The 24,588-nt window shown below is 34.8% G+C and overlaps 1 protein-coding gene across 2 annotated transcripts in view; it reads left to right on the top strand.

The window, feature by feature from the left end:
• The first annotated feature begins 396 nt into the window (after positions 1–396).
• LOC111058517 (zwei Ig domain protein zig-8) overlaps positions 397–24,588 on the top strand; it is a 120,175-nt gene continuing 95,983 nt past the window's right edge. Inside the window, exon 1 of one of the 2 annotated variants that reach the window (XM_039420465.1) lies at positions 397–952. In XM_039420465.1, coding sequence (XP_039276399.1) covers positions 868–952 — 85 coding nt within the window. In that variant the 5' untranslated portion in view covers positions 397–867. The remainder of the gene's footprint in view (positions 953–24,588) is intronic. The other variant, XM_039420466.1, reaches the window with a different exon arrangement.

The following is a 24,588-nucleotide window of genomic DNA, read 5'->3' on the forward strand; positions in this document are numbered from 1 at the left end:
AATCATAATCCAATATAGGTACTTACTCAACCTCAATTGAATTAATGAAACACAGTTCATTTAATCAATTATTCTATTGTTCATTCATCTATACGACAATCATGGAGCCGGTGATATGTTGTTCGAGGTCCGTGTGTGGGTAGTTGAAAGTAGGATTGAGCTGTTATAATTCGACGCTTTTTGTATACATGACAATCCTTTTTTCTGATACAGTCATTTTTGAAAATTTCGCTTGCATTATTAAAAAGTGGATGCGCTTAGAGAAAAAGGTGATGCGTGATGGTTGAGGGGGGAGGCTTTTGCGGGGGTCATGTTGCAGTGTGCATGCGTGCGTGCGGGGGTTGAGGATGGAAGGTGGTGTGAGGGTTGGGATTGCGCAGGCCAGCCGGGCTACCACACCTTGGTCCTCAGAAGGTCTGCGTCTCTCGTCACAGTCGCGTTGCACGCTCAGCTGTCCCGGCTATCCCTGGCATCTCTCAATCAACCCTCTCACTTCAGCCAACTATTTCCTCCTGCCAACTTACGCAATCGCACAATCGGGTGTGAGGTGTTCGCGGATCATCCGTGTTCTCAGCGGTGCTGCCGGGTTCCACTACTAATTTCACTTTGACCGTGTTGTGTGACCACGTTGTAGATGTAGTGAACGTGAACGGATTACAGTGCTCCAAAAATGATGTACCTCTCTCAATTCAAAACTTTCAATAACATAGTGTTATCCAACATTACCTAATCATTTAGATAACAGTTCAACTCAGTTCCATTGATAATATTATCTCGTGAGTGTACTATAAGGAAACTTTGTGGAACTGTATCGTGATGCTCGTGTTTTCCGTGTGAAATAGTTGAAGAAATGCAGTGATTTTGTGAATGAAAGCCATGCGGCCTGACAAGGAGTACTTTGGTTGTCTCTTCAAGCTTCTCACATCATCACTTGTTATCATTCTACTTCCTGGTAGGTGGAATTTTCCACAACTAATTCTAAAACTTCTATCTAAGTTTACAATATTATCAAATTCTTGTCTTAGAGTTTCATGCTACAAGAACAAGAAGACTTTATAGGAAATCAAAATAAGTTATTGGGAGAAATTGTTGGTAAGGAGTTTCTTGTTTTTTTGGGTTTTATGTGAGTGGAAAATTATTTTAGTTTCATGGATTGCAGTGAACCAGTATAATCAAGAATGAGTAGAATCAATGTGTTGATAATCACTGTTGAGTTTTGTTTTGCGAAGCCTTCTTGCTATCAATACAATTTTCATCATCATCACCGTCGTCATGGATTGAGCTTGTTAAAAGCCTGTTCCGGCGTCCATCCCATCCTCGGTCTACCAATACCTCTTTTGCTTATTTGCTTGTGGAGTATGGAATGTAATGGTAGACGGTCTTCTTACAATCTAAGGACATGATCTGATAACTTATTTCTATATTTTCATCAAACTCAACACTGGTTAGATTTTTTTCAATGTCATTTGATTATTGAGATCGCATGTCATTATCTCTATAATTCTGAAATTTTTAAGTGATAATCCATAAAAGTGAACCAATTTTTATCTCATATAGAATCTGAATTTTGGATTTTTGAGATGGTATTCCTGCATTCATTTCTCCTAAGCTCAGCAATGAAATCAGATGTTGAAAATCCCCAAAACAATAGAATCTCTGATTCCATCTTTGAAAATTACGAATACCGTGATAGTTCAGTCATTTTGAGCAATGAAGCTTTCATACATTTTTTTAAACATTACAAAGAGTACTTTTAAATAATAAAAAATAACTCCAAAATCATACCATGGAAACATTGAAAAACAAAACAATTTTCTAATTTTAACTGATGTCCATCGAACCATAGAAATTGCAGAAACTTCTATGATAAGCCTAATGATAATGGAAAAAATGAAAAATACTTTTTTTTACATTTCCCTAGATGTGGAATGTGGTTGACCCAGGAATCTTTTTTTTAGAAAATAACGTTCAAATATTGTCTATATTTTCAAATGCAGCTTTATTAAAAAAAATGTTTGGCTAGTACTTCATAAATTCAATTCATATACAACAACAAATCGTAAGAACGAATTCAATAGTGCATTTCGCTGATGCTGATAAAACAAAGTTTGAATCGCTTCAATCAGATGCCTTCTAATTATATGTGTGTCCATCTTCTATGAGTGATTTGAAGGAACGAGATGAAGAAACGTAATTCCCCACGATGACAGATGTAATGAGTGAGAATTTATATCCATTCGAATGATAATATTTCTGGACAAAGCCTTAAAATGGAAACTTGTCCAATCTTAGCAGTGAGGAGTTGAATAGGTGAGAATACACCGAGGAGAGCATACATCAGAGGTAGTTTTGATATGTTTTCTTTAGTACAGGAATGTAATTTTATAGAGATATGATGAAAATGATAAAATGATGAATAAACATGATGATTATTAGTTGTTAAGACTACAACTATATCATTAATTGCGAAATATCATGTTTAAAGTTGTGTTGTGAGTGATGTGGTACTTTTCCATAATGAAAACACAAATTTGAAATTGTCAACCACTTTTCATTTTTATAAATATTATTTTAATATATACAGAACCCGGTTTCGTGGCTTTACTAGCCTTTTATTAGCGCTTCACTGCGCTTTTCTATTTGACCTGGAAAATACATGATGTGTCATGAGATACATCATGTGTGTGATGTGTCATTCATGGCATAGGCAAATTTTATTTGTTCAAATTAATAAATATGAAATCATTCATATTACTTTGTTTCAACATTCCATCATTCATTAATTTGAAATGTATCTGAATCATACTATCTAAATTTCAAATTGTTTTGTTTTATTCTGATTCGTATATTCAGATGGATGATTTGGTGTGTAAATTGCAATGGACATAACCTTCATTATATTTGGACAACATAACACAAAATTAGGAAATTGAAGACGTTTCGGGCAATAGCCTGTTTTTTCTTCTCCGACTATTGTATTGTTTGCTCTAATAAATAAATAGTTTGTGATTTTCACATTTGCCAGGATGAAGTCGTTGAACAGGGAAAAATAGTGAGATCAATTCGGAATAGACTCGTATTTCTTTCTTCTCATTCACAGTATGAGAAATTCCAATGAACGGTTTGATTTTCATATCCTCATAAATAAGGTTCAATATTGAAAGTGAAATGAATGAGATTGTATAGAAAAACAACGCTGGTCACGGATCCAGTTACAAGAAAAAACTCCGAATTCTCTAAAATTCAAAGGATAGAAGGAGTTGTATAGGATGCGGTCTCACCACGAACGTGGGCAGGGGAAAAGCGGGCTGTCAAAACGTCAGTCGATGATCCCTGAACAAGGAAGAGCTCCCACGTTTGTTTTTCAATTGTATATTCCCTCCCATTCTCACAGAAATGTTAAGCTGATGGGAAAAATCTCAAATAGGTGAGCTCGGAAATAATGTGAACTCAACCCTGGATCCGATATAGTTTTGTATGGAGTATGGCTTTATTGAATATTCTTGTTGAATTAGTCACTTGAAATCACTTGCTCACGGTTTTGGAGCTTAGTCATTTCCTTCTGGAATGCCAAATGTTGTTTGAACAATATTGATTGCTTTTTGGATTTTATAATGAGTCATCTTACATAAACTTTTGGCAGGTAGTAGTCCTCCGCTTCTTCAAGACACACCTCTACATATTCCATATATTATAGAAAACTCGCTTCCAATAAATTCATGAACATCTAAAACTGGGATACCGTTTGTGCGTAAACTTCCCAGACGACAACAGGCATTGGTGCGTGAAGACATTCATGTTGTCCCAATTTCAAGTGTGCTAAAACAGCTGATCCAGTAAATTTTCATAATTTGTTCTCATTCAGTCCAGGAAATGAATGCTCAAAAAAGTGTGTAGAGGGAAAATTTGGGAAGACAATCTTTAACCCCGCAGTTCTGTTCAGGGTTGTAAGGAGGTAAACATATCAAAAGTCCCCACCCATTCCCACTGAGCTGAGGGGGTGAGGGTGGTTTGAAAGTACCATTTTCAGGTTTCTCGCATGAAACTCAAAAACTGTATCATAAGGACTTGGCTGTCATGTAACAAATTCAAGCTCAAGTTTTTGAGTTTTAAGCGAGAAACAAAAAATGGCACCTTTAAACCACCCTCACCCCCTTATCCCAGCGGGTAGGGGTGAGGACGTTTGATATGTTTACCTCCTTACTACCCTTAACAGAACTGCGGGGTCAAAAAATGTCTTCCCAACTTTTCCCTCTATAACCTTTCCTTGACTGGAATAATGATCTAAGAATGAAAACATTTCGAATAATTATCAACATATTGCCATTTGAGAGTATAAACTTAAACTATCTCATTAAAACATAATTGAACGTAAACTTTTAGGTTATTTACAGAAATTCAAATCTACCCAATTAGAGATCTTTACTTTGTCGTGGTCGACGATGGCATTTACGCACAAACGAAAACGTATCTTAATACATCCCATCACATCCCCAATACTCATATGAATACTCATATCAGTGCATTTTATATCCAAGTAACCATATTCTGCAGTGATTCGCGACGCATTTACTTTATACAAGGCACAGCGCGCTGCCTTACCAGTGCGCAGAGGATACCAGTACCATTATCGAATCCTGTGAGATTTATTTATCACAAGAGAAATGACCAAGTAGGCTCACTTGACGATGGTTCGAGATATCATGATGACGTTTAAGACGTCAAATAGTGAGAAATCGACATCATTTTCTGAATATAATCGATTATTCCAATAGTGGAAACTCCGATTATAATACTGATCCTGACCTTTTTTGTAATATCAATATCGTACTTTCCCCATTAGAAGAAAAGACACACTTTTTGACCATTCACGTAACTTCAAAGAAGCAAACAGTAAAAATTGAGGATAACTACTTGAAAATATGTTAAAGTATCTCCACCACAAATCAGGTATCAGAAATAGTGGATAACACTTCAAACCCAATCAATTTATAATCTCTGTATCATAAATGAATTTGTAAGGGAGATAGCTCAAAATTGAATAGAAGTGAGTTTGAGACTCTATTCTGGTGTTTGATGCATGCATTTCGTAGAAATATTGATCAGCAGGAATATCGTTCAATGAAACTTTTCTTACATACTGGTTTAATACATTGATACCATCTTCCATTCAGTATTTATCATTGATAAGTTGTCATTCACTAATTGATTCTATTAATTACTTTTGCTGCCAATATTAAAATGACTAGAATAGTTAGAGTGTGGTATAATACACACTGTTTCACGAAGTACAACATGCGCATCCTCTTGCAATCAATTAGAGAGACTGCAGCACATCAACATTTAGAATCCAATTTCTCCTCTTACCAAGTGAATTAAATTCAAAACATTTTGCTTTGAAATGATCTCCATCACTCTACTCCCATATCTACAATGAAGAGACGAATTGGCACTCTCTCACTCAATCACCCACTTACTCACCAACTCATCAACAGAACAGAGAATGAACTGGAGCAAGAACGCTCAAGTCCTGCAAATACATTCACTTGGCTCTCTAGAGAGCGTACTGAAATTTAACTTGAAACAGTTTTTCAATTTTTTTTATGAAAACAACAACCCTTCAAAAACACGCCCAGAGCCGGTATTTTCTGTCCTGTTTTTGCTTTTCTCGCTTTTTCGAGAACAAATGAACACAAAATTTACTGCACTATACAAATGTTGTATTGAGAGTGCTTTGAAAATGGCTATAGAGATACCGCAGGAAATGCGAGCTCACCAGTTACTTGAATACACTATTATCTGATATTGGCATCTCTAACATACTGGCAGAGTATGCAGCCAAACTCTGTACCATTGAATGACTTCGATTTTGATATTCCTCCATCAAATATTATCATCTGATAATGCCAACTTTGACTGATAAGTGTCTGTAAAAGTAGCGAACACCGTAGGGCCTCTTATTGAAATGATGCTTTGATTTTGTAAAGTTTGATGCTCTGTGAAGGACCACTCAAAATCCAAGCGGCAATCAAGACAAACTGCTGTGAATTCTATATTAATCTTTTTAAACTATAATGAATGTTCTAAAAGCACGATATTAAAATTCCCCAAGAATGCGTCTTTCGAGGAACTACACCTTGCTCAACTCAGGAGCAGGCCGTCAGGATGAATTGCTCAGTAGCTCTTGAGACGAATGTGGAAAACACTCTGGAATTCTCTTGCAAGAGAGAAATGATATTTGTTGATTTATTCAGATCCTCTTATAATTTTGAACAAGAGAGGTTATCTAAATTATTCTCTCAACTTTTGTGACGAACTATGTGAGTAGACGTGAAATAAACAAAACACGTCATCCAGGTATCGTTTTATATAGGTATTCGACATCCAGCTGTCGTTTTCTTTTTCATTTGGAATTTGAAATTTATTTGCAAAAGAGAAAAGCTAAAAACAGCATGAATGTGACACAAATTGTATGAACAATACAGCACACAAAAAATGTACTGCAAATAAAATATTCCGCTCTGTCAAAAAAATAGAGCCTCAAGTAGTGTCCTATTAATATTAAGCGAGCAATTTCTGTAATTTTATAACTGGTTATTTTTATTATCTGGTTTTTTATGTTCAACGGATCTCTAAAACGGCTCCAACGATTTTCACAAAATTTGGAACATAGTGGGTTTATGATATAAAAATTCGATTGCACTATGTCTTATCCCTGGGAAAACTCGCTGAAGGACATTAAAAGGATAATTTATCCTTGGAAAAACAGATGTCTGTATAATTTTGTCGTCTGTCGATAATAGAAGATGCGTGTGCCTGTGTAGGAGATCAGCTGTGTAATCATTCAATCAGCTTACCGTATCTCGCGAGAAATTAATATTATCTAGAAATTTTATCAAAATAATCGATTTGTTGACATGACATGATTTATCACTCTAAGTTAGACTATATCATAATATAAAAAGTAAATCATTATTTTACAGATTAGTGAGTGTTATTTTGTTATCCAATTTGCTTTGTAAACAATCTAAATTAAAACTTTTCTGATTTTAAATATTCTGACTCAAAATTGGACCTGAATTCAAGTGTATGAAACATAACCTACTTTTTGGACCATTTATAGTGTATAAATCAAGATTCGGGGAAGAAACAGTTTTTGGCTGTGCCTGTTTGTTCTTCACCAATCATTTTGAAGAATTGTGTTCTGTTTATCAATAAATAAATAGCGAGCGAAGCTCGGTGCCCCGATATTTGGCAGTAAGTCGCAGGGAGAGCCATTTGAAAGAATTGGAAATTTTTATTATAATGAAATATTTTGTTTCTATGTGATATTATTTTCTACCATATGGACATAATCTAATAAGTATTAGAATATTCAGAGTAATTCAATAGATTTGATGAAACATGTAATTTTTGTAAAAAAGTCTAGTCACGTAAAATTTGCTAGCCTATGAAAATAGTCACAAGTCAAAAGGTGAAAAGTCCGATTACCGAATATTCCACTCCGCATCACCAAGCAACGGAATAAGGCGACCAGGATCTCTCTCAGACATTCCATAGTATTAACATCTATAAAACTACATAGTTTTTAAAACACAAAGGAACATATACGGTCATTTTGACCGATAAGTTCATATTTAGACTTTTATAGCTTTTCGTCTGGTTTTGAAGACTTTCTTCATGGAATATATATAATCAAGGATCAATGTAATTGGTAATACTGCTAGGTTCCAGGGGTGCACTCATGCTGGAAAGCTGGTTTTCGAAAGCAAATTGTATAATGTACATCCAGGTAGTGGTTATCCATGTCTAATAATAAAAAATGATTTTGTATAATTATATACACATTATTTAGATTATACTTACACATTATTATAGCTATTATTATTATTACTATTATTATATCTAGTAATGAATAAATTAACGGATCTAGAGTATTTGTGGGTTGGGATATGTAAGTTAACATACTAAATGAATAAGATATTTATTAAGGTGCGTACAGATATACGCGCCGCGAACATGAGCAATTCACTTTTAATCAGCTTATGACAAGCTTTTTATACCTGTATCTTACCGTTTCAGTAAAATTACAGATATAATCAGCTCATTAAAATTGAATTGCTTATGTTCGCGGCGCGTATATCTGAGCGCACCTTTATATATCAAGACTCCGTGCCTTGAACTGATTTTAATGTGCGATATAGGCGTGTCTTTAGTGAGGGGAAAGGTACTATGATTGGCTGGCTTCACACTCAACCAGTTCTGTCACGACAACAGGACAAAAATGTGCATCGGTCAATCTGACCGATGTATTCCTATAGGTGTCAAGTTGAATATGCTGGGAAAATGGCAATTACGAAATAAATTTTATAAAATCAATAGAATATTGGATAGAGAGCAAATAAAAACAGTCTATTATGCTTTGGTTGAGTCCATTTTAAGATATGGGATTGCAGTATGGGGAGGAACTTATGACACACACCTGAATAATCTATTTATAACACAAAAGGCTGTAATTAAAACCATACTCCGCAAACCCAGAGACTATCCCACCCAGCAAGTCTTCAGGGATTACCAGATCTGACCTTAAGACGAATATATCTGAAAATATTAATAAAATACATAAATAATTATAAAGATAACTTTGAAGAGGCTGATCGGCCGACATACTCACTCAGACCAGATAGTACAAGGAAATTCAAAATGTTTCATAGTAGTCTAAGTTTGTTGTGTAGACAGCTTATGCACATTAGCACAAAGTTCATCAATTTACTACTGCTGGTGAATATTGTTTTGTTAAAGAAAAAAAATGTATTCTTATTCATAATAATCACTTGTTAAGAATTTTTAACGAAATTGTATTTTGTTTTTTATGGCAATAAATTTTGATTTGATTTTTGATTTTGAAAATCCCAGTATTATCCACCAACGTTTCCTACACTGAAAATGAGGCAAGGTTATTGCATGGAAATCATTCATCAACTTCTCAAGTGAGTGTTTGGATGAAACGAACGCTATTTTACAGATGTGATAATATTTTTTGTATGTGATATTTATCACAATTTTCTCTCACTAATTATTGAAATGCACACATTTAAGGTACACACTAGGAGAAAATTGAGTTTTGTTCAAAAATTGGCGTTCAACTACTGCTTTTTTGAATTATCAACACTTCATTCTCCAATCCTATACTTGTGAAACGACACATCAATTGATCCAAATATACATTAACAGATATTTATAAATATGAATTCATTCTAAATTTCCTGTGTCCACTTTCAAATTGCTAAACATGGAGACCTGGTTTCGACATCTATCGAGCCATTGTAGAGCAATTCCAGAGTCCATATCCATATTTCATAAGGTCTCCAATAGCGCAAGTATTGGGAGCTTTTCAAAGAGGGTTCGACTGCAACGGCGGATGATCGTGTTGAAATCGAGTCATCGCAGAGACGACTACGATGCGGTTGCGCATCGCTTTGAACGTGCAGTGTAGCCTGTGAAGGGCGGACCTCGGTTCACAGAGTCGATATGCTTTGGCGTGCATTGATGCGTTCAAAAGCGGAATCCGTGAGCTGCTTTCGCCGGAGAAACCTTTTCCAAAGGCCATGGATACTATTGTTGTCAATCATAGAACATGGACATTCTCCTTCTAAAGATTCCGTTCAAGGCGCGTTACACAGTCTAAGGTATCAAAGCTTTCTCTCTATAATGGACCTTCTTGTGAAAGATCTCGTATATCGGCTGCTGTTCGGATTCCTTTCTTGGAGAACATTGATACGGATATGCCATATCAATGGAGTGATACGCGTATAGATAAATTATACTTTATCAGGTTATTACTTGTATTGTTGTGATATTAATGTTACCTGAAATCACTTCTCTGATCATATTATCGCAGAAAATATCATATTCTACTAATTATTTACTCCTTATCGTCATGTCCTTGAAAAATGTGACATCGACGATCAGTCAATATAGTTAAGTCAGTATATATTATAATGAAGTCAGTGAATAATAAATTTTCATTGGAAAAAGTTCCTCGATATCCTATCATTAGTTTACAAATATCACTAAAAACCCATTCCATCCTATTCTATGGAACCATGAGTTTGTAATCAGTTGGATACAATCACAAAAATGTGGAAGGGAATGAAAACGAACATTGCCGCGAAGTTTATTCAATGAATTTCAGTTTCTGTGGGCTACACCTCCATAACTCCTCGAGAAGCTGGAGGAAGAATATTTCATAAGTCGGCTCAGCATGATCTTTGGGCTTGGATGGTTCTGAGATACTTCAAGACTTCAAGATACTCCAAGTTTCTGGTGCTATGAAATTCCAACGCTCATAAAACTACATGCCTGCCACTACCCATCGTGGGAGCTCAAAAATGTCGTAAAACTTGTGGTTTATGCATGTGCATGTGGAGGAGGTACATGCCGTTACTCTGCTCAGAGTGCCTTTGGTTTGTGAGTTGCCATCAGGAGGAAAGACAGCCATGTATCGGATTGTTTCAGCTCTTTCCGTAACTCGTTGTGTTCAGTGTGTGTGGCGAGACTCAGCCTTGAAGAGACTAGAAATGCGATCGATAAAACCCGTCTCTTGATTTTCATCTTTCTTTTAAATGGGCGATTTCTTTGTTGTTTCATTTTTACGACTTTCCTGCTTTACGACGTGTTCTCTAGAATCACTGAATAGCTCTGTAACGATCGAGCATGAACTCTTGTCGGCCGTTTGTGCCAGTTATGTTTTTCATGATTTATGAATACGTGAAAAGAATGAAGGAGAAAGAGGGAAATGCGGGTCCGAGATACTAATTCAGCTTTCCAAAGTCTTTTGTCTGATGGTCCATCCATTAGAGATTCCGAGAAAAACCCAGGATTACTTACTCACTGGAAACCTGCATGATCATTGAAAAGCTGAAAAAGTATTTCTTCAGAGCCATTTAATTTGTTAGTTGAAGAATGAAACCATAGTACTCTTTCAGAATTTTTTCTATATGAAATAACAAAGACAAAGACTTTGTTATTCTATATAAACAAGTTTTAAGAAGGAAAATAACAAAAAATGAAATAACAAATATATTCTTACTTTATATAAAAATGTTATTGAAAGGATACTATGGTATTATTCTCAACTTACATTGAAAAGCTCATTGCATCTATCATCATTCCTACATCACTTCAACGAATCTGAGAGAGGAAAAAATAATTGTATTGAATTTCCCATTAGCCTGCCTAATTTTCAATTCATTGGAAGATAATAAGACTGAAATGCGATGCTCCAATACAATGAAAGTTCGAGCCCGTTACTTCAGTATTCCTATAGCTTGTTATTATGCTAGTATTCAAGGATATTCGATATTTCTTTCTGATCGTATCCTTCACCTTGCTCCAATTATCATTTATATTATCATACAGAGAGGAATATTTCTCAAGGTTCATAGGATGAGCACGTTGGTTCGTTCCATGGATTTTCCACCCAACTCGTGTTGTTGATAAATGTCGTTACATTGATGTCCGAAATCCAAATTGGGTCTCGAGCACGTGCACTGTATTATTCAGCACTGGAAATTATCAATTCCAAGCTTGTTCGTGATGAGACTTGAATATACAATAGACAATAAGATTCCTGTGAATCGTTACACAAGTTGAATGAAATCACCAAAGTGGATCTCAATGCTTTATTCTCCCGATAGAACATCGAACAAATAATAATAAATCGATTCCCAAGGGATATTTGAGAAGAGTTGACATCGGGTTTCATTTTCAGCTTCATTCTGATACTATGTCTATTGACTCTTATTCATAGTTCAAAACCAAACACGTTCGATGGAAGTATGTATCTCAATATCATTTACATGATATCCTAGACTCTCAACTCTTCCCAGAAAACTGTGGAATGGAAAATTTTGAAAAGAATTGTCTCAACTTATCATGCTGCAGAACTTATTTCGAATGATTTCCAGAAATACTCATTATACTTCATTTTTCCCTTTATTCAATAATCATCTGTCTCTCTATCCATTCAAAAAAATCTCCTTAGTTATCGAATTCTTATAAAACTAATGTTCACAGGATAATACACATAATCTCACCACTGCAACCATTATTCCACAATATTAGATATCTATCAATCAGTTGTCGTGAATATTTTGCATCATGATTACACGTGAATGAATTTGAGAGTAGGATGAGGATAGTTTTATTCAAATGGAATCGAAATTCAATATTAAGGAGTGAATGTGGAGATCTATGATGAAGACCAATGAAAATGTGGAATTAATAATATGGTTTCACCTAGCCTTATCAAAGAGAGATCAGATCAGATTAGATTAGAGTTATTTATCAATGTATGCTACAATATATACTGACTTATGCACCAATTTACATTGAATGTCAGTATCGCTAAATATTCAGCAAGCTCTACAAAGTATGAAAAACTAATAAATTGATGAGAATAGAGATTGGATGAAAATTGAATAACAATCATTGAACATTGTAATTTAGCTACATAAAATCGAACAACAATTTATTGGGAAATCATCACTGACAGAAAGAGGATCTTATCAATGAAAACAATTAGAAGAAGGCAACAGGTTTGTTTAGATAAATTAAGAGAAGAACAATCTGACAGAATGAGAAGGTACTGGGAAGAAAGGAAGAGAATTAAATCGAATAAACAGAGAAAGAGAACTAACCAGAGATTACAGTGATCCTATGTGATCATAAAAAAGCTACATAGATCAGTGGTATTTCAACAAATAATCAATTGTCAATCCTTTGAAAAGAAAATGAAATAATATAATATCCTTCCCATTAACACAGGACTGTAATGTGGAGGAATAAAGTTGTTGGAAATTATAACTCAAAGTAATGTTCCAATGAGATACGTGACTCAATTCAATCAAACAATAGATGATTTGAATCTCAGAATAATGAGATGAATGATATTAGAATGAGTGATGGTCCCTCAGGGATGAGGGATAGTAGCCTAAAACTAGTCCTACTAGTTTCTAAACTAAACTAGTCCTATACCTGAGAACATAAGAAATGTACTATTATGCAGTACTTTAAAAGTCATGCATACCACAAAATATGTGCATAAGAATAGAGAATAATAATATTAGAATAATTCAAATAATAATTTTTAACAAACTCAAATTATTGTTTAATATTTTTTGAAAACAGTAATTTCCTCGTAGTCCAGTCCATATACATGCATTGGTGAAACCAATTGGTGCATGCAATTTATATTGTAGTTCTGATTTTCTAATATATTATTTGGGTTCATAAGAGAAGTCCAGAACCAATTTCTTCATGCGAAATTCCCTTGTGCTACATACAGAGTGGACCAAAAACCTCGTATTTTCGGCTCATTTCCCAGTTTTCAGCTATTTGTGCCAAATCTCGTAATCGGACAGAAAAATTTGCTCACGCCTTTTATTCAGATTATAAAATTCTGAATAAAATAAGATCATCCGGAAGTCTTTATATCCAATGAGTACTGAGTTATGATTTTTCAAAAATGAATGAAATTTGAAGAAAAAATCAATTTTGATGACTTTTAGTTTTTGATCAACAATATCTTCCGGTATCACCATTTAGATGTATAATTCATAATCCATCTGGGCGTATTTTTTGTGTTCTACAAACTGAGATCAGGTATCTCATATAGAATATAGAAATTGGAAGTTTTTTGTGTATTGGAATATGGGCTCAAGTACACTCAACAATAAATGTTACATTATTTGACCGAATTCGACTTATGATGCATGATTTTAGACCGCTTGACAAGCCGAAAAGAATGATGTGTAGTACGATGTAATCTGATCATTGAGTCAAAAGTTATAAGTGTTTGAAATTTTGATCCTTGAGGTGTCCTCAAGCGCACCTCTCCACTGGGAAATACTGGAGTAGAGTGCATCCAACGAGTGATTCTCATAGAACATGATCTCATGAACTTATGTCATTGTGCGAAATATCAATTTGAGGACAATGTAGTTGGTGATGATGGTTGAAGCTGAAAATTAGGTGTTTTTCACCTTACAAGGATCATTGTTGTCAGTTGTACCTGGAAGTCTATATGAGATAGAGCGCTGTACGTGATCTCAGATTGTAGAACACAAAAATACACCCAGAAATATTTTGAATTTCACATCTAAATGGTGATACCGGAAGATATTGTTGATAAAAAACTAATAGTCATCAAAATTGATTTTCATCAAATTTCACACATTTTTGAAAAATTATAACTCAGTACCCATTGGATATAGAGAGTTCCGAATGATCTCATTTTATTCAGAATTTTATAATCTGAATAGAAGGCGGGAGCAAATTTTTCTGTCCGACTACGAGATTTGGCAGAAATAGCTGAAAACTGATAAACGAGCCGAAAATACGAGGTTTTTGGGCCACTCTGTATCTAGCACAAGGAAATTTGGCATGATGAAAATGGCTCTGGACTTCTCTTATGTACCCAAATAATATATTATAAAATCATAACTACAATATAAATTGCAAGCACACCCCCTTTTTTGTGTCTAAATTGACTGACTTTAGTGCTGCGGCAAATTGGTGTGTTGCGGGTTGTCTACCTTTATCCTGAAGTACCACTGGAATTATTCTCACTGCAGATTCTTCTATGAAAACAATAGGTCCAATGATAACATTTTATTTTTCCTACAAGATATACTCGTCTATTCTATAATATCTATCTTGGTTATTTTGAAAACAATAAATATTTTCAATATTATCTTTGGTAATTAATTATTATTATTTTCTATCATATGTGGGAGAGTGAATCGTGTGTTGCGGGTTGCCTAACCTCATCCTGATGATGTACTGATCAATTTTCACTAATAGGTGAATGCTATTATTCATTTTAGCATGCTCAGAATATGCGTTGTTCAAAGAAACGCAATCAATCTTTCATGACGTTTTGGAGCGTTGTTTAATTCTGTAATGAACAGGAAAAACTATTTTATATTGGAAGCAATAAAATTGAATGAAAAGTGCGGCTAGCATGCCATGAATATTATTTAAAATATTTGAATATTATTTATAATATTATTTGATGATGAGCTCGATATTTCCGATTGGCTGGTGAGCGCTCGAGGGCTGCAGCACAAATAGTTATCAGATATGCTCCATTCTTTCTAGTTGCTTCCAATATTTTATTTATACTGTTTTAATAATTTAAATAATTTTAATAATTTACAGTTTCAATAATCTCTGATCATAATTCCCTCCATTATCCTTCCACAAGCATGTGGATTTACAGACCTTCAGTACAAAATAATCTGATAAAACATATTATTTGAATCATAGTTGCATGTCAACATTCATGGTTGAGAAATAATTTTGGACCACCATTTTTCCAAAATTTGATGTTGAGTTGAGAGGAAGCTATAAATTGAAGACAATGAAAAGTCAACTTTTCGATTCCTCAAATATCAGGATGGAATCAGGAGTGTCTTGATGAATATAATATTCCAATAGTGTATCCAATTTTATTTTTCATATCTATTATATTATCACTTTTGTGTTATTTTTTCCTCTATTATCTATTCTGGGTTGTGTGGAAGAGGAGGCTCTTATTGCCTCAACTTCGCCCACAACACTTGTAATATTTTAAATTGTGATGGATAAAGGCAATCATCTACCTATATTTATCCATCTATCACTATAATCCCTTTTAAAAATCGAGTCCATTCAAGTTCATAATCATTCAACATTGGCCTATTTTGATACACACTTATGAGATTGCCAAATGAATGAAAAAAAGGAACCATGCATTAGGCCCATAGATTACAGAGGATCATGCAGGCAGATCTCTATAATATGTATCGATAAAAGATTGAGGAAAATACATCAATTTACTATGATTCAACACAAGAAAATAAATGAATTCTTGAATTTAAAATACAAAAATGTTGTTCAAATAAAAAATAATGAGATAAATTATGGAACAAAAACGTTTAAAGCTTGATGAATTCCAATAAATGTCCTTAGAAGAAGCATTAAATCTACCATAGATCGCGAAATATTATTTTGAACAAGCGTTAATAAATGAATTTCTTCCGGAGTTGTTTTCAAATAGAATACAAGTTATGTTTGATCCTGTGGTTTCATGTTCATATTTTTCAACATAATTGGAGTCGGTTGTCGTTAACATCATACAGATTCGGTTAGCATCTTGTATATTGATTTATCAATACTTCATAACCTGAATATGAAAGCCATACTGGGATAGAAAGTGAAAAAATATGAGATTGAATCATATTATGTACAAAGATTCAGGTCTACACCCGATGTAATAATTCATTACATATAAGGCTAGTTACATACACATCGATTTTTGGTCGTACGATATTTTGTCGTCACTATGAATTCTATGAGATTAAACGGAACTTGGCAAACATCATATGTTTGAAATCATCTGTTCAATCTAATAGAATTTATAAGGACGGTAAAATATCGTACGACCAAAAATCGATGTGTATGTAACTAGCCTAAGAGGGAAATTAGTGAAGTAGCTGCCTTTCAACTCAAAAGTTTGGCGAAATATCAATATGCTGTTACTCGAAGAAGAGTTAGCCTCCATCTGAGGTTTCGACTTGGTCACATAACCAAACGGAATCAGGTTACCAACATTACGAAGCAAAATATCTCTAAGCTGATATTTTCTCCCAAAATGCACAGAACAATTACATAATATTTGAAGGCTTCGACTGTACAGTATTATGTCGATCAGATTTGAATGGAAAGAGGAATAAAAAAATTAACTTTGGTACAATCTCGATGTACAATTATACCCAACAATGGACGAGATTTTCCAAATACTCGACACTATTAAGATTAAATCAGATGTTGTATTGTTAGTCAGCACATAACAAGTTCTCCCTGATGTAATATTATCCTTGCCAAGCAAAACATATTTCATGAAGAATATCAATTGTATTTTCAAACTCCTAGCAACTTCTGCAAAACTACATCGTTCTGTGCATGGATGATAATTTTAACGCACCATTCCAAAGAATATGCTGTTTTGCTTTAACCCTAGAGTCGTTGAGCGCAGATTGGGACAAAGAGTTCAGTTAATGTAGTGAGTATTAGAAGTGGTTGTTAACCTCAACACACAGACGGTTGGTTGGTTGGGAAGTGACTGCTGGTGATGCTGTAGGAGGCTTTTTGCTCTCAGCAAACACCATGACTTACTAATACTCTTTAATATCCGCAAACACTCAGGTCTTCGCACGGTGAACTTCGCAATAGAACGTTAAGCTGGTACAACTTGTGCCAACTTCACTCCCATTACTTCAACCAGCTCACCATCTTCCTTGAAATGTATGGTTTTCAGTCACTCAGTCACACTCACTCTCTCGCTCTTCCATTTCATCACTCTCTTTCTCTTCTGTTCCCCTCACCATGTACCAACGTCTTGTAAACCTTTATTTCCTTCGAAACTCCTTGTCACTATCTCTCACTGGTTCTCTCCATCTCTCTTCCTTCCATGCTGTCTAACACTTTCTGATTCATTTTCTTCCCTCTATTATTTGGAGTACTTTTTTTCAGTCTCTTTTCCCCTCAATTTTCTTGCTTCAAACTATCTTCCTCACTCCCTCCCAATCACAAGAGCACTCTCCTTATCTCTCATCCCTCTTCCATCCTATCACTCTCTTTGTCCACTGTTTATCTCATCATAAAACAACGTCTTCTACACCATTCTTACCTACAACACGCTGACTCTTTGCCACTATCTCTCTCTCAATCTGTCTCTCACGCTCTCTCGCTCACTCATTCTTCATCTCTCATCCCGAATACTTTTCTGCTCCTTTCAGTCTTCTGGAAGTTCTGAATTTTCTCGCTTGAAAGTATCTTTCTCACTCTCCCAATCACAAGTGTACTCTCCTGATTCCCCATCTCTCTTCATCCCATCACCACTCAATTACTTAAAACTCTGAATAATTCATGTCTTTAGTCTTTTCTTAGTTCATACTTTATTCTCAAGTTGAAAAGGCGGGTCATGACAACCTCCAGGCGACAACGTTAATGAAGCGTGCTGCTGCATATTGCAGAGAGCCTGAGAAGTTGATCCCTTGTTATCTGATAATCTCATTTCTGTTTACACTGGATTTTTCATTTACGGGGGTTACAACAAGAACAAGTCATGTAAAGTGTATAAACTGATGATCAGATTGAAGAAGTTTCCTTTGTTCTATGTTTTATAGCATCCAGCACGTCGCTGATACTACTATGTCAGTCTGATGGAATAGTATGGTTAGCTAAATAACATCTATTGTTTCAAAAATCTTGATAGTAACGAGCGAGGATGATTAGATTGCCGAATATTCCACAACAGTTTCTTATGATTATAGAATTACCAAGCAGCATTTCGATAGTACAAAATTAATCGGAATGGGAAATATCAATGTGGACAATGTTTTTAATATAGTTTCTGCCTCACAGTTTAAACTAAAAATAATGTTTTACAATAGCGTGGATTATCCTTCATGTTAAACAATCATACAGATTGAATTTACACATATTTGTAGACTATATAATGCTTAGATAATTATAAGAAAAGGATTTGAACGAAGCGCAGACGATGTTCGATGTATTGCCTCTTGAATTTGTATCGATATTTTGTTGTCATCAGTACATCATTGACGGCCAAAATCTTACTCAATTTGTTTGATAGGACAATGGCACCATAATTGATTTCAAATGTATGATAGCTCGGAGTAGAGTATGTCTTGATATTTCCTGTTGATACATTTGGTGAACAAAATGAAGATTAAATGTTAGTTTTGTTGTGAATCGATCTTTTAATGATCCAATTGATAACATGAGAAGGCTTGAATTGGAAAGAATAAGTTTGGCGAGAGAGAGCTAGTCAGGTGTTGATTTCATTCGATTTCTGATTAGAATGATCATTCCGCCGATAGTCAGCCGAACGACTTCAGCTCAATGAATTCGGTAGTTTGAACGAAACATGAATTTTACTGAAGCTGATTTGAAAAATCGTTATACTTCCTTTCTAATGAGGTCACTGGATTTATTAGAAAAAATCAAATATTGATTCAATTATAAAAGTCAAATATTGGAGTTGATTGAATATGTAAGTTCATGCAGTGCATCCAGAAAGAGAGGGCCTTAGTGATGAGGCAGGTTCGAATCCTGTCGATGCCATGGACGTCCCAATCACCGACATTCTATCGAATCACCAACGCACTTTACATTACTCAAGCACAACCAAAAAACTATTATGGGCATCATCCGCAATAAGAAAAGTTGGATTGAGAAAGCTAATTATATATAATTTAGTTGATAAAATCGATGGTAAAATTGATACAATTCATAAAATGCAGTACTCTGAATAATATAGAAATATAACGTCCAGATCTTTTACTACTCGTAAGGCAAGACCTCATAGAAAATAGTCATATTACTAACTATTTCCAAGCACCAAATAGTAACTCTTGATATGATGATATTGTTTTGATGTTTATAGTGAAGATTTTGATTGTGGAGTCAATTATTATTGTACTAAGTATAAACTTGAGTGAGAGGATAGAAAAATAACTTGAATGTGCGGATAGGTTCGTCATCTCATCAAGATGGTTCACTTATTATATGGAATGCTCAATCCATTGCAGATCCTTTCTGGAGGACAGAAATGTGAAAGTTAATTTATTCATCGTTTACTTGGAGAATCTAGAAAGTGAGTTCATCCTCTTAGCAGAAGATTCTTATTAGAAATTTTCCCTCACATCTTGAAAGTTTATAAAGTTCACTAATTTTCCTGCACTGATAAGCACTCTCTTGAATAACATATTTAGTCACTCTATGTTTCTTGTATGAGCTTCCGCTATCACCGGGTTATTTCTTGAATCAGGGAACTTTATGAGAACCAGGGAGGCATTTCTATTAATTATATATGAGGAAGTTGGAGAACCAGCCTTTGATATGGATTCAGGCTGGAAGATTTCTCATGATTTTATAGCCCAATCTCTCACTCTGCAAAATACATTAAGTTCTGTTCGGATTTCCTGCTTTGAAAGCAAAGTTCCCATCAAGAAGAATCACAAACCTTCGTTCAAATTTGAACTCAACTGAACTTATCACTCACATTCTCATTATTTGTGCTGCGGACTCTCCAAAAAACGAGTTTTTTTAGAGAATAATCATCCTTATTTTCAAATGCTTTGATACTTCATAAGCTACTGGAATAAAAATATCATGACTATGTGCATCATATCAGAGATTCGAACAGAGGATCATATTGTATCACAGATTTGATTCTTAATTCAGTCTTCATTAACAGATGCATTATTTATTATTTTTTGATAGAAGCATGGATATGGAGTTTTTAGAGAATCTTGAATGAGCTTAAATGGGGATATCATATCATCTGAGCACCTGAACAAGATGTTAAAAACAACAAAATAAAATCTTCAACCAATTACAAGCGACTAACACCTTTGTAGTGGAAGCCTCTTCAATTTCATTGGTCCATAACATTAATATTGTTTCATGGACTGCTGCACTCTATCGAACAAATACGGTACTACATAAAACAAATCCCGCCTCCAGCTGTTAAACAACTCCAACTCCTCGACCAATCACAAGTGACTTACACTTTCATAGTAAACGCCTCCCCACTCTCATTGGTTGTTCACAAATAATCAGTCACACAGCAGCCATTTTGTAGGACGGAGCAATTCCAACTATAATGGTTTTCAAGAAATGGAGAAGTTGACCTGCTACAACGAAGATGCCAGATTGTGAATGGTTGAAACAGTCTGATTGGAATAAAGTATGTCACGTTATTTTTGTCAATAACGGGTTGCCCTACTTGGCTGCAGTCGGTAGAGCATGAATAATAGAATATATAATCCTTGTTGTGGTTCTTAGAATATATATAATACCAATTTCTTACTGGCTCGCCCAGGAGCTCTCGTAGTTCTCTGCTCTTGCCGGTTACTGACGTCGGCTGCTCCAACAGTTCACAATTTCTGTGACTGATTTGTCGAAATCCGCAAGTATAGATGCCAGAATTTGTGCAGCTTCAACTTAATGCTATAATTTTGATTTTTTTATAATTCTTCTGGTCGTATTTAATGATATTGGATAATTTATATAAATCCCTGGAACGTATTATTTACAAAGATTTGATTTTCAATGCTGTATATCGCTGTCTTAACCAACTTATTCGGTGAAGAATATAGTCGGATGGTAATCTTACTAATATTTCGATACTGGTAACTAGATAGATTATAACGAGATTGGTCATGCATGGAGATAGGGAAACAAATAAAGGATACACCATAAAAATTGATATAAATATATTACACAAATATCAACGAATAAATAAATATATGTATATAGAGCAACAAGTAAAAAAGTAAAAATAAGAACAAAAATATACATCGAAAAAAGTATCACAGACTAGCTCACTTATTAGGTTTTAGTTTTTAGCATGAAAAGTTACCATGTGCTTCTTAAATCATCAATCACATGCATTTAGACTATGCAGCTCAGTTATCGACTTGCTGATGCTTGTCGATTAGAATCTCATATACCTTTTTTCCAAATTAACAAATATAATTAATAAATACGGCATCACTAAGTCTTATGAAAATTAATTGTTGAATTTAAACTTAAATCTTTCGAACGTACAATTATTTATAAAAGAGGGACTTGTGCTCTATAAAATTAGTGACGTTCCATGGTGGCGTCTGGCAAGCAAGTGGGCTCTGATCTACCCCTATTCTCTACGATCATACTTCCATATTCCAAATTTGCATATATTTAAATATTCAACTACTACGCCATCATATAATCAAATAGTCCGAGCCAATCTGCTAGGCTATTACCTATGTCTTATGTATTACATTTTATAATTACTAGGATTACATCCGGTACATGAACTGAGTAGTGATAACTTACAAATCATTTATATAAAATCGGGGTGTTATTTTTGAATCGACTCGTTTTTACCGTCAATCAACCACTGCAATTTGATTGGTTCATCTAAAAATTACAAATGTATCCATGCACCTGATAGAATATACATACTTCCTTAATATTTCTATTTATTTTATGTATTTTGTACATGCTCATTTTATACAATAAATTTTTATAAGCTTATTAAGTTGTTTTTCCATTTACAATAGCATGCCATGTGGTTACCAAATCCTCTAGTTGAATGCTATTTGTTTACAACAAAGTTTGCCAAAGGTGTCTGGCTAAATTTCAAATTATACAGCTTGATCGATTATTTAGGTTGCCGACCAGTAAGTATTATAGCCTAACCTCAAATTTTCAATATTTTATATAATTCAATAATAATAGCAAATAAAATTCTTTTCTATTTGGTTGTTCCAATTGTAGCCAGGATACCCGTTATTATCTAATCTCTCACTTGTTGATATCGCACCCGGCAATAATAAAGCAGCTGTTTGCTCGAGACCTTTCCATTAAGTGATTTTGCTTGCTGATCAAAAATAATTTGTTACAAGTGATAGTACTGATAAGACATTGAAGTTTTCCCGCATGTAGCATAATAGCCCACCAAATGAAATTATCATGAATAGTTTATTTAGGGTTGCGTTGACACATTTGACCCTTGTTTCTAGTTACTAGTTACGTATTTCAATTAGTGCAGGCAAAGTTCAAACTACAATCCAACTGACAATTCAGTTCCAATTCATTTAGCTTGTTAATCTTGTCATAAGATTAGAATATATTCATCTCTTATATCATATGAATATGTTGAATAATCATACATTTGAATATTATTCCAAGTGTCTTGTAATACTCATTGATAAGTGTTGACAGATCAAATATATTCACTAGAAAGTAGTTGACAGAATTCTGAAAATTCATAGGAATTTGAGTATCCTGTATCACAGAACCTGACTTAGATCCTCTCTATCCAACCTGTGTACTCTCAAGAACTGCGAAGTATCAGTTAACCTATCAGTCTAGGTTCCCAGTGAACATATTTGAGATAATAATAATTATTATTTTTGCGTTTTCAAGGAATTATTAAGATAAAAAATACAATTGATGCTATTGTTCTTTACTCGGCTCAAATTTTGTGGAATTGAATCTTCTGGCCAAGATGAACATCCTGGAATCTCCTAGGGGTAGTCCTTGTCATGAACCTCCTGGAATCTCCTAGGGGTAGTCCTTGTCATGAACCTCCTGGAATCTCCTAGGGGTAGTCCTTGTCATGAACCTCCTGGAATCTCCTAGGGGTAGTCCTTGTCATGAACCTCCTGGAATCTCCTAGGGGTAGTCCTTGTCATGAACCTCCTGGAATCTCCTAGGGGTAGTCCTTGTCATGAACCTCCTGGAATCTCCTAGGGGTAGTCCTTGTCATGAACCTCCTGGAATCTCCTAGGGGTAGTCCTTGTCATGAACATCCTGGAATCTCCTAGGGGTAGTCCTTGTCATGAACCTCCTGGAATCTCCTAGGGGTAGTCCTTGTCATGAACCTCCTGGAATCTCCTAGGGGTAGTCCTTGTCATGATCCGGATTATTACTGTCCTGACAATATCATTCAGAGTTATGCTGCATGATCCGTTAAAAATTTTGTCTCTTCATGTGACAAAATCTTCTTGATATGAGAAATACTTCAGAGGAATTACTCCAATCATGTAAAAATCTACTGCCGTCTTGTCATATCAAAGTCTAGTCATTTGAATGCAACAAAGTTCTTTAACGTTTTAGCTAATAGCTAGCAGAATGTCCAGAGCAGGAGATTTTTGACCTGGGCATTGTAATAGTTATTTGTGCAACTAGTGCGCAAAGTGACAGTTTGCTGCACCGAAAGAAACGTTTACTGGTTTGTTGAGTGCAGCAGAGGAACTTTGCGCACGTATTTCACATTAAATTTTTCCTACAGTTACCATTGAATATGAAAAGTGGGTAATAATGGGTGAAATTGCCTGAAATCCATCAAATGTTTGTGTTTGTGATGCTGTTATTAATAAAAACCTTAATTTATTTTAAATAGAATGTAGTATGTTGTGTGTTTGAATGGCGGGGCGGCTGTCATCCACTGTGCCTGTCCACCACCTCAAGACTCTTATAACGTGCACCACAGTCACAGTTACCAACTTAACTTTGATTTTGCTGCACTGGTGCTCCATAATAACCTACTAACTATTTTGCGTTGTCATGCTGCAAATCTGGAGTACGCAAAGTACTCACTTTGCGCACTAGTGCGGAAAAGTGATTCTTTGTGGCCTGCAATCAGTGCAGAAATGGTCACTTTTAAGGGTATCTGTAGGAAAAAATAATTTTGCACTATTTCTACTCACTCTTCTTCGCGCTCGAACATACAAAGGATCATTTGTATCCAATTAAATTCCCATATCATGAAATATATAACTTACAATGAAGGCTTCATATCAAATACATTTGGAAAATCTTCTTCGAAACAATAATTGGAAATGAATGGTGGACCAATCATGCATGATTGGGATCACTATAAAGTTTGATCAAAGCTTTGGAAATAATCCATCGACAAGATAAGAAAAATAAATAGGCTACTTCAACACACTATTGACAAAA

This window comes from Nilaparvata lugens, chromosome 2 (assembly GCF_014356525.2).
Source record: "Nilaparvata lugens isolate BPH chromosome 2, ASM1435652v1, whole genome shotgun sequence".
Taxonomy (NCBI): domain Eukaryota; kingdom Metazoa; phylum Arthropoda; class Insecta; order Hemiptera; family Delphacidae; genus Nilaparvata; species Nilaparvata lugens.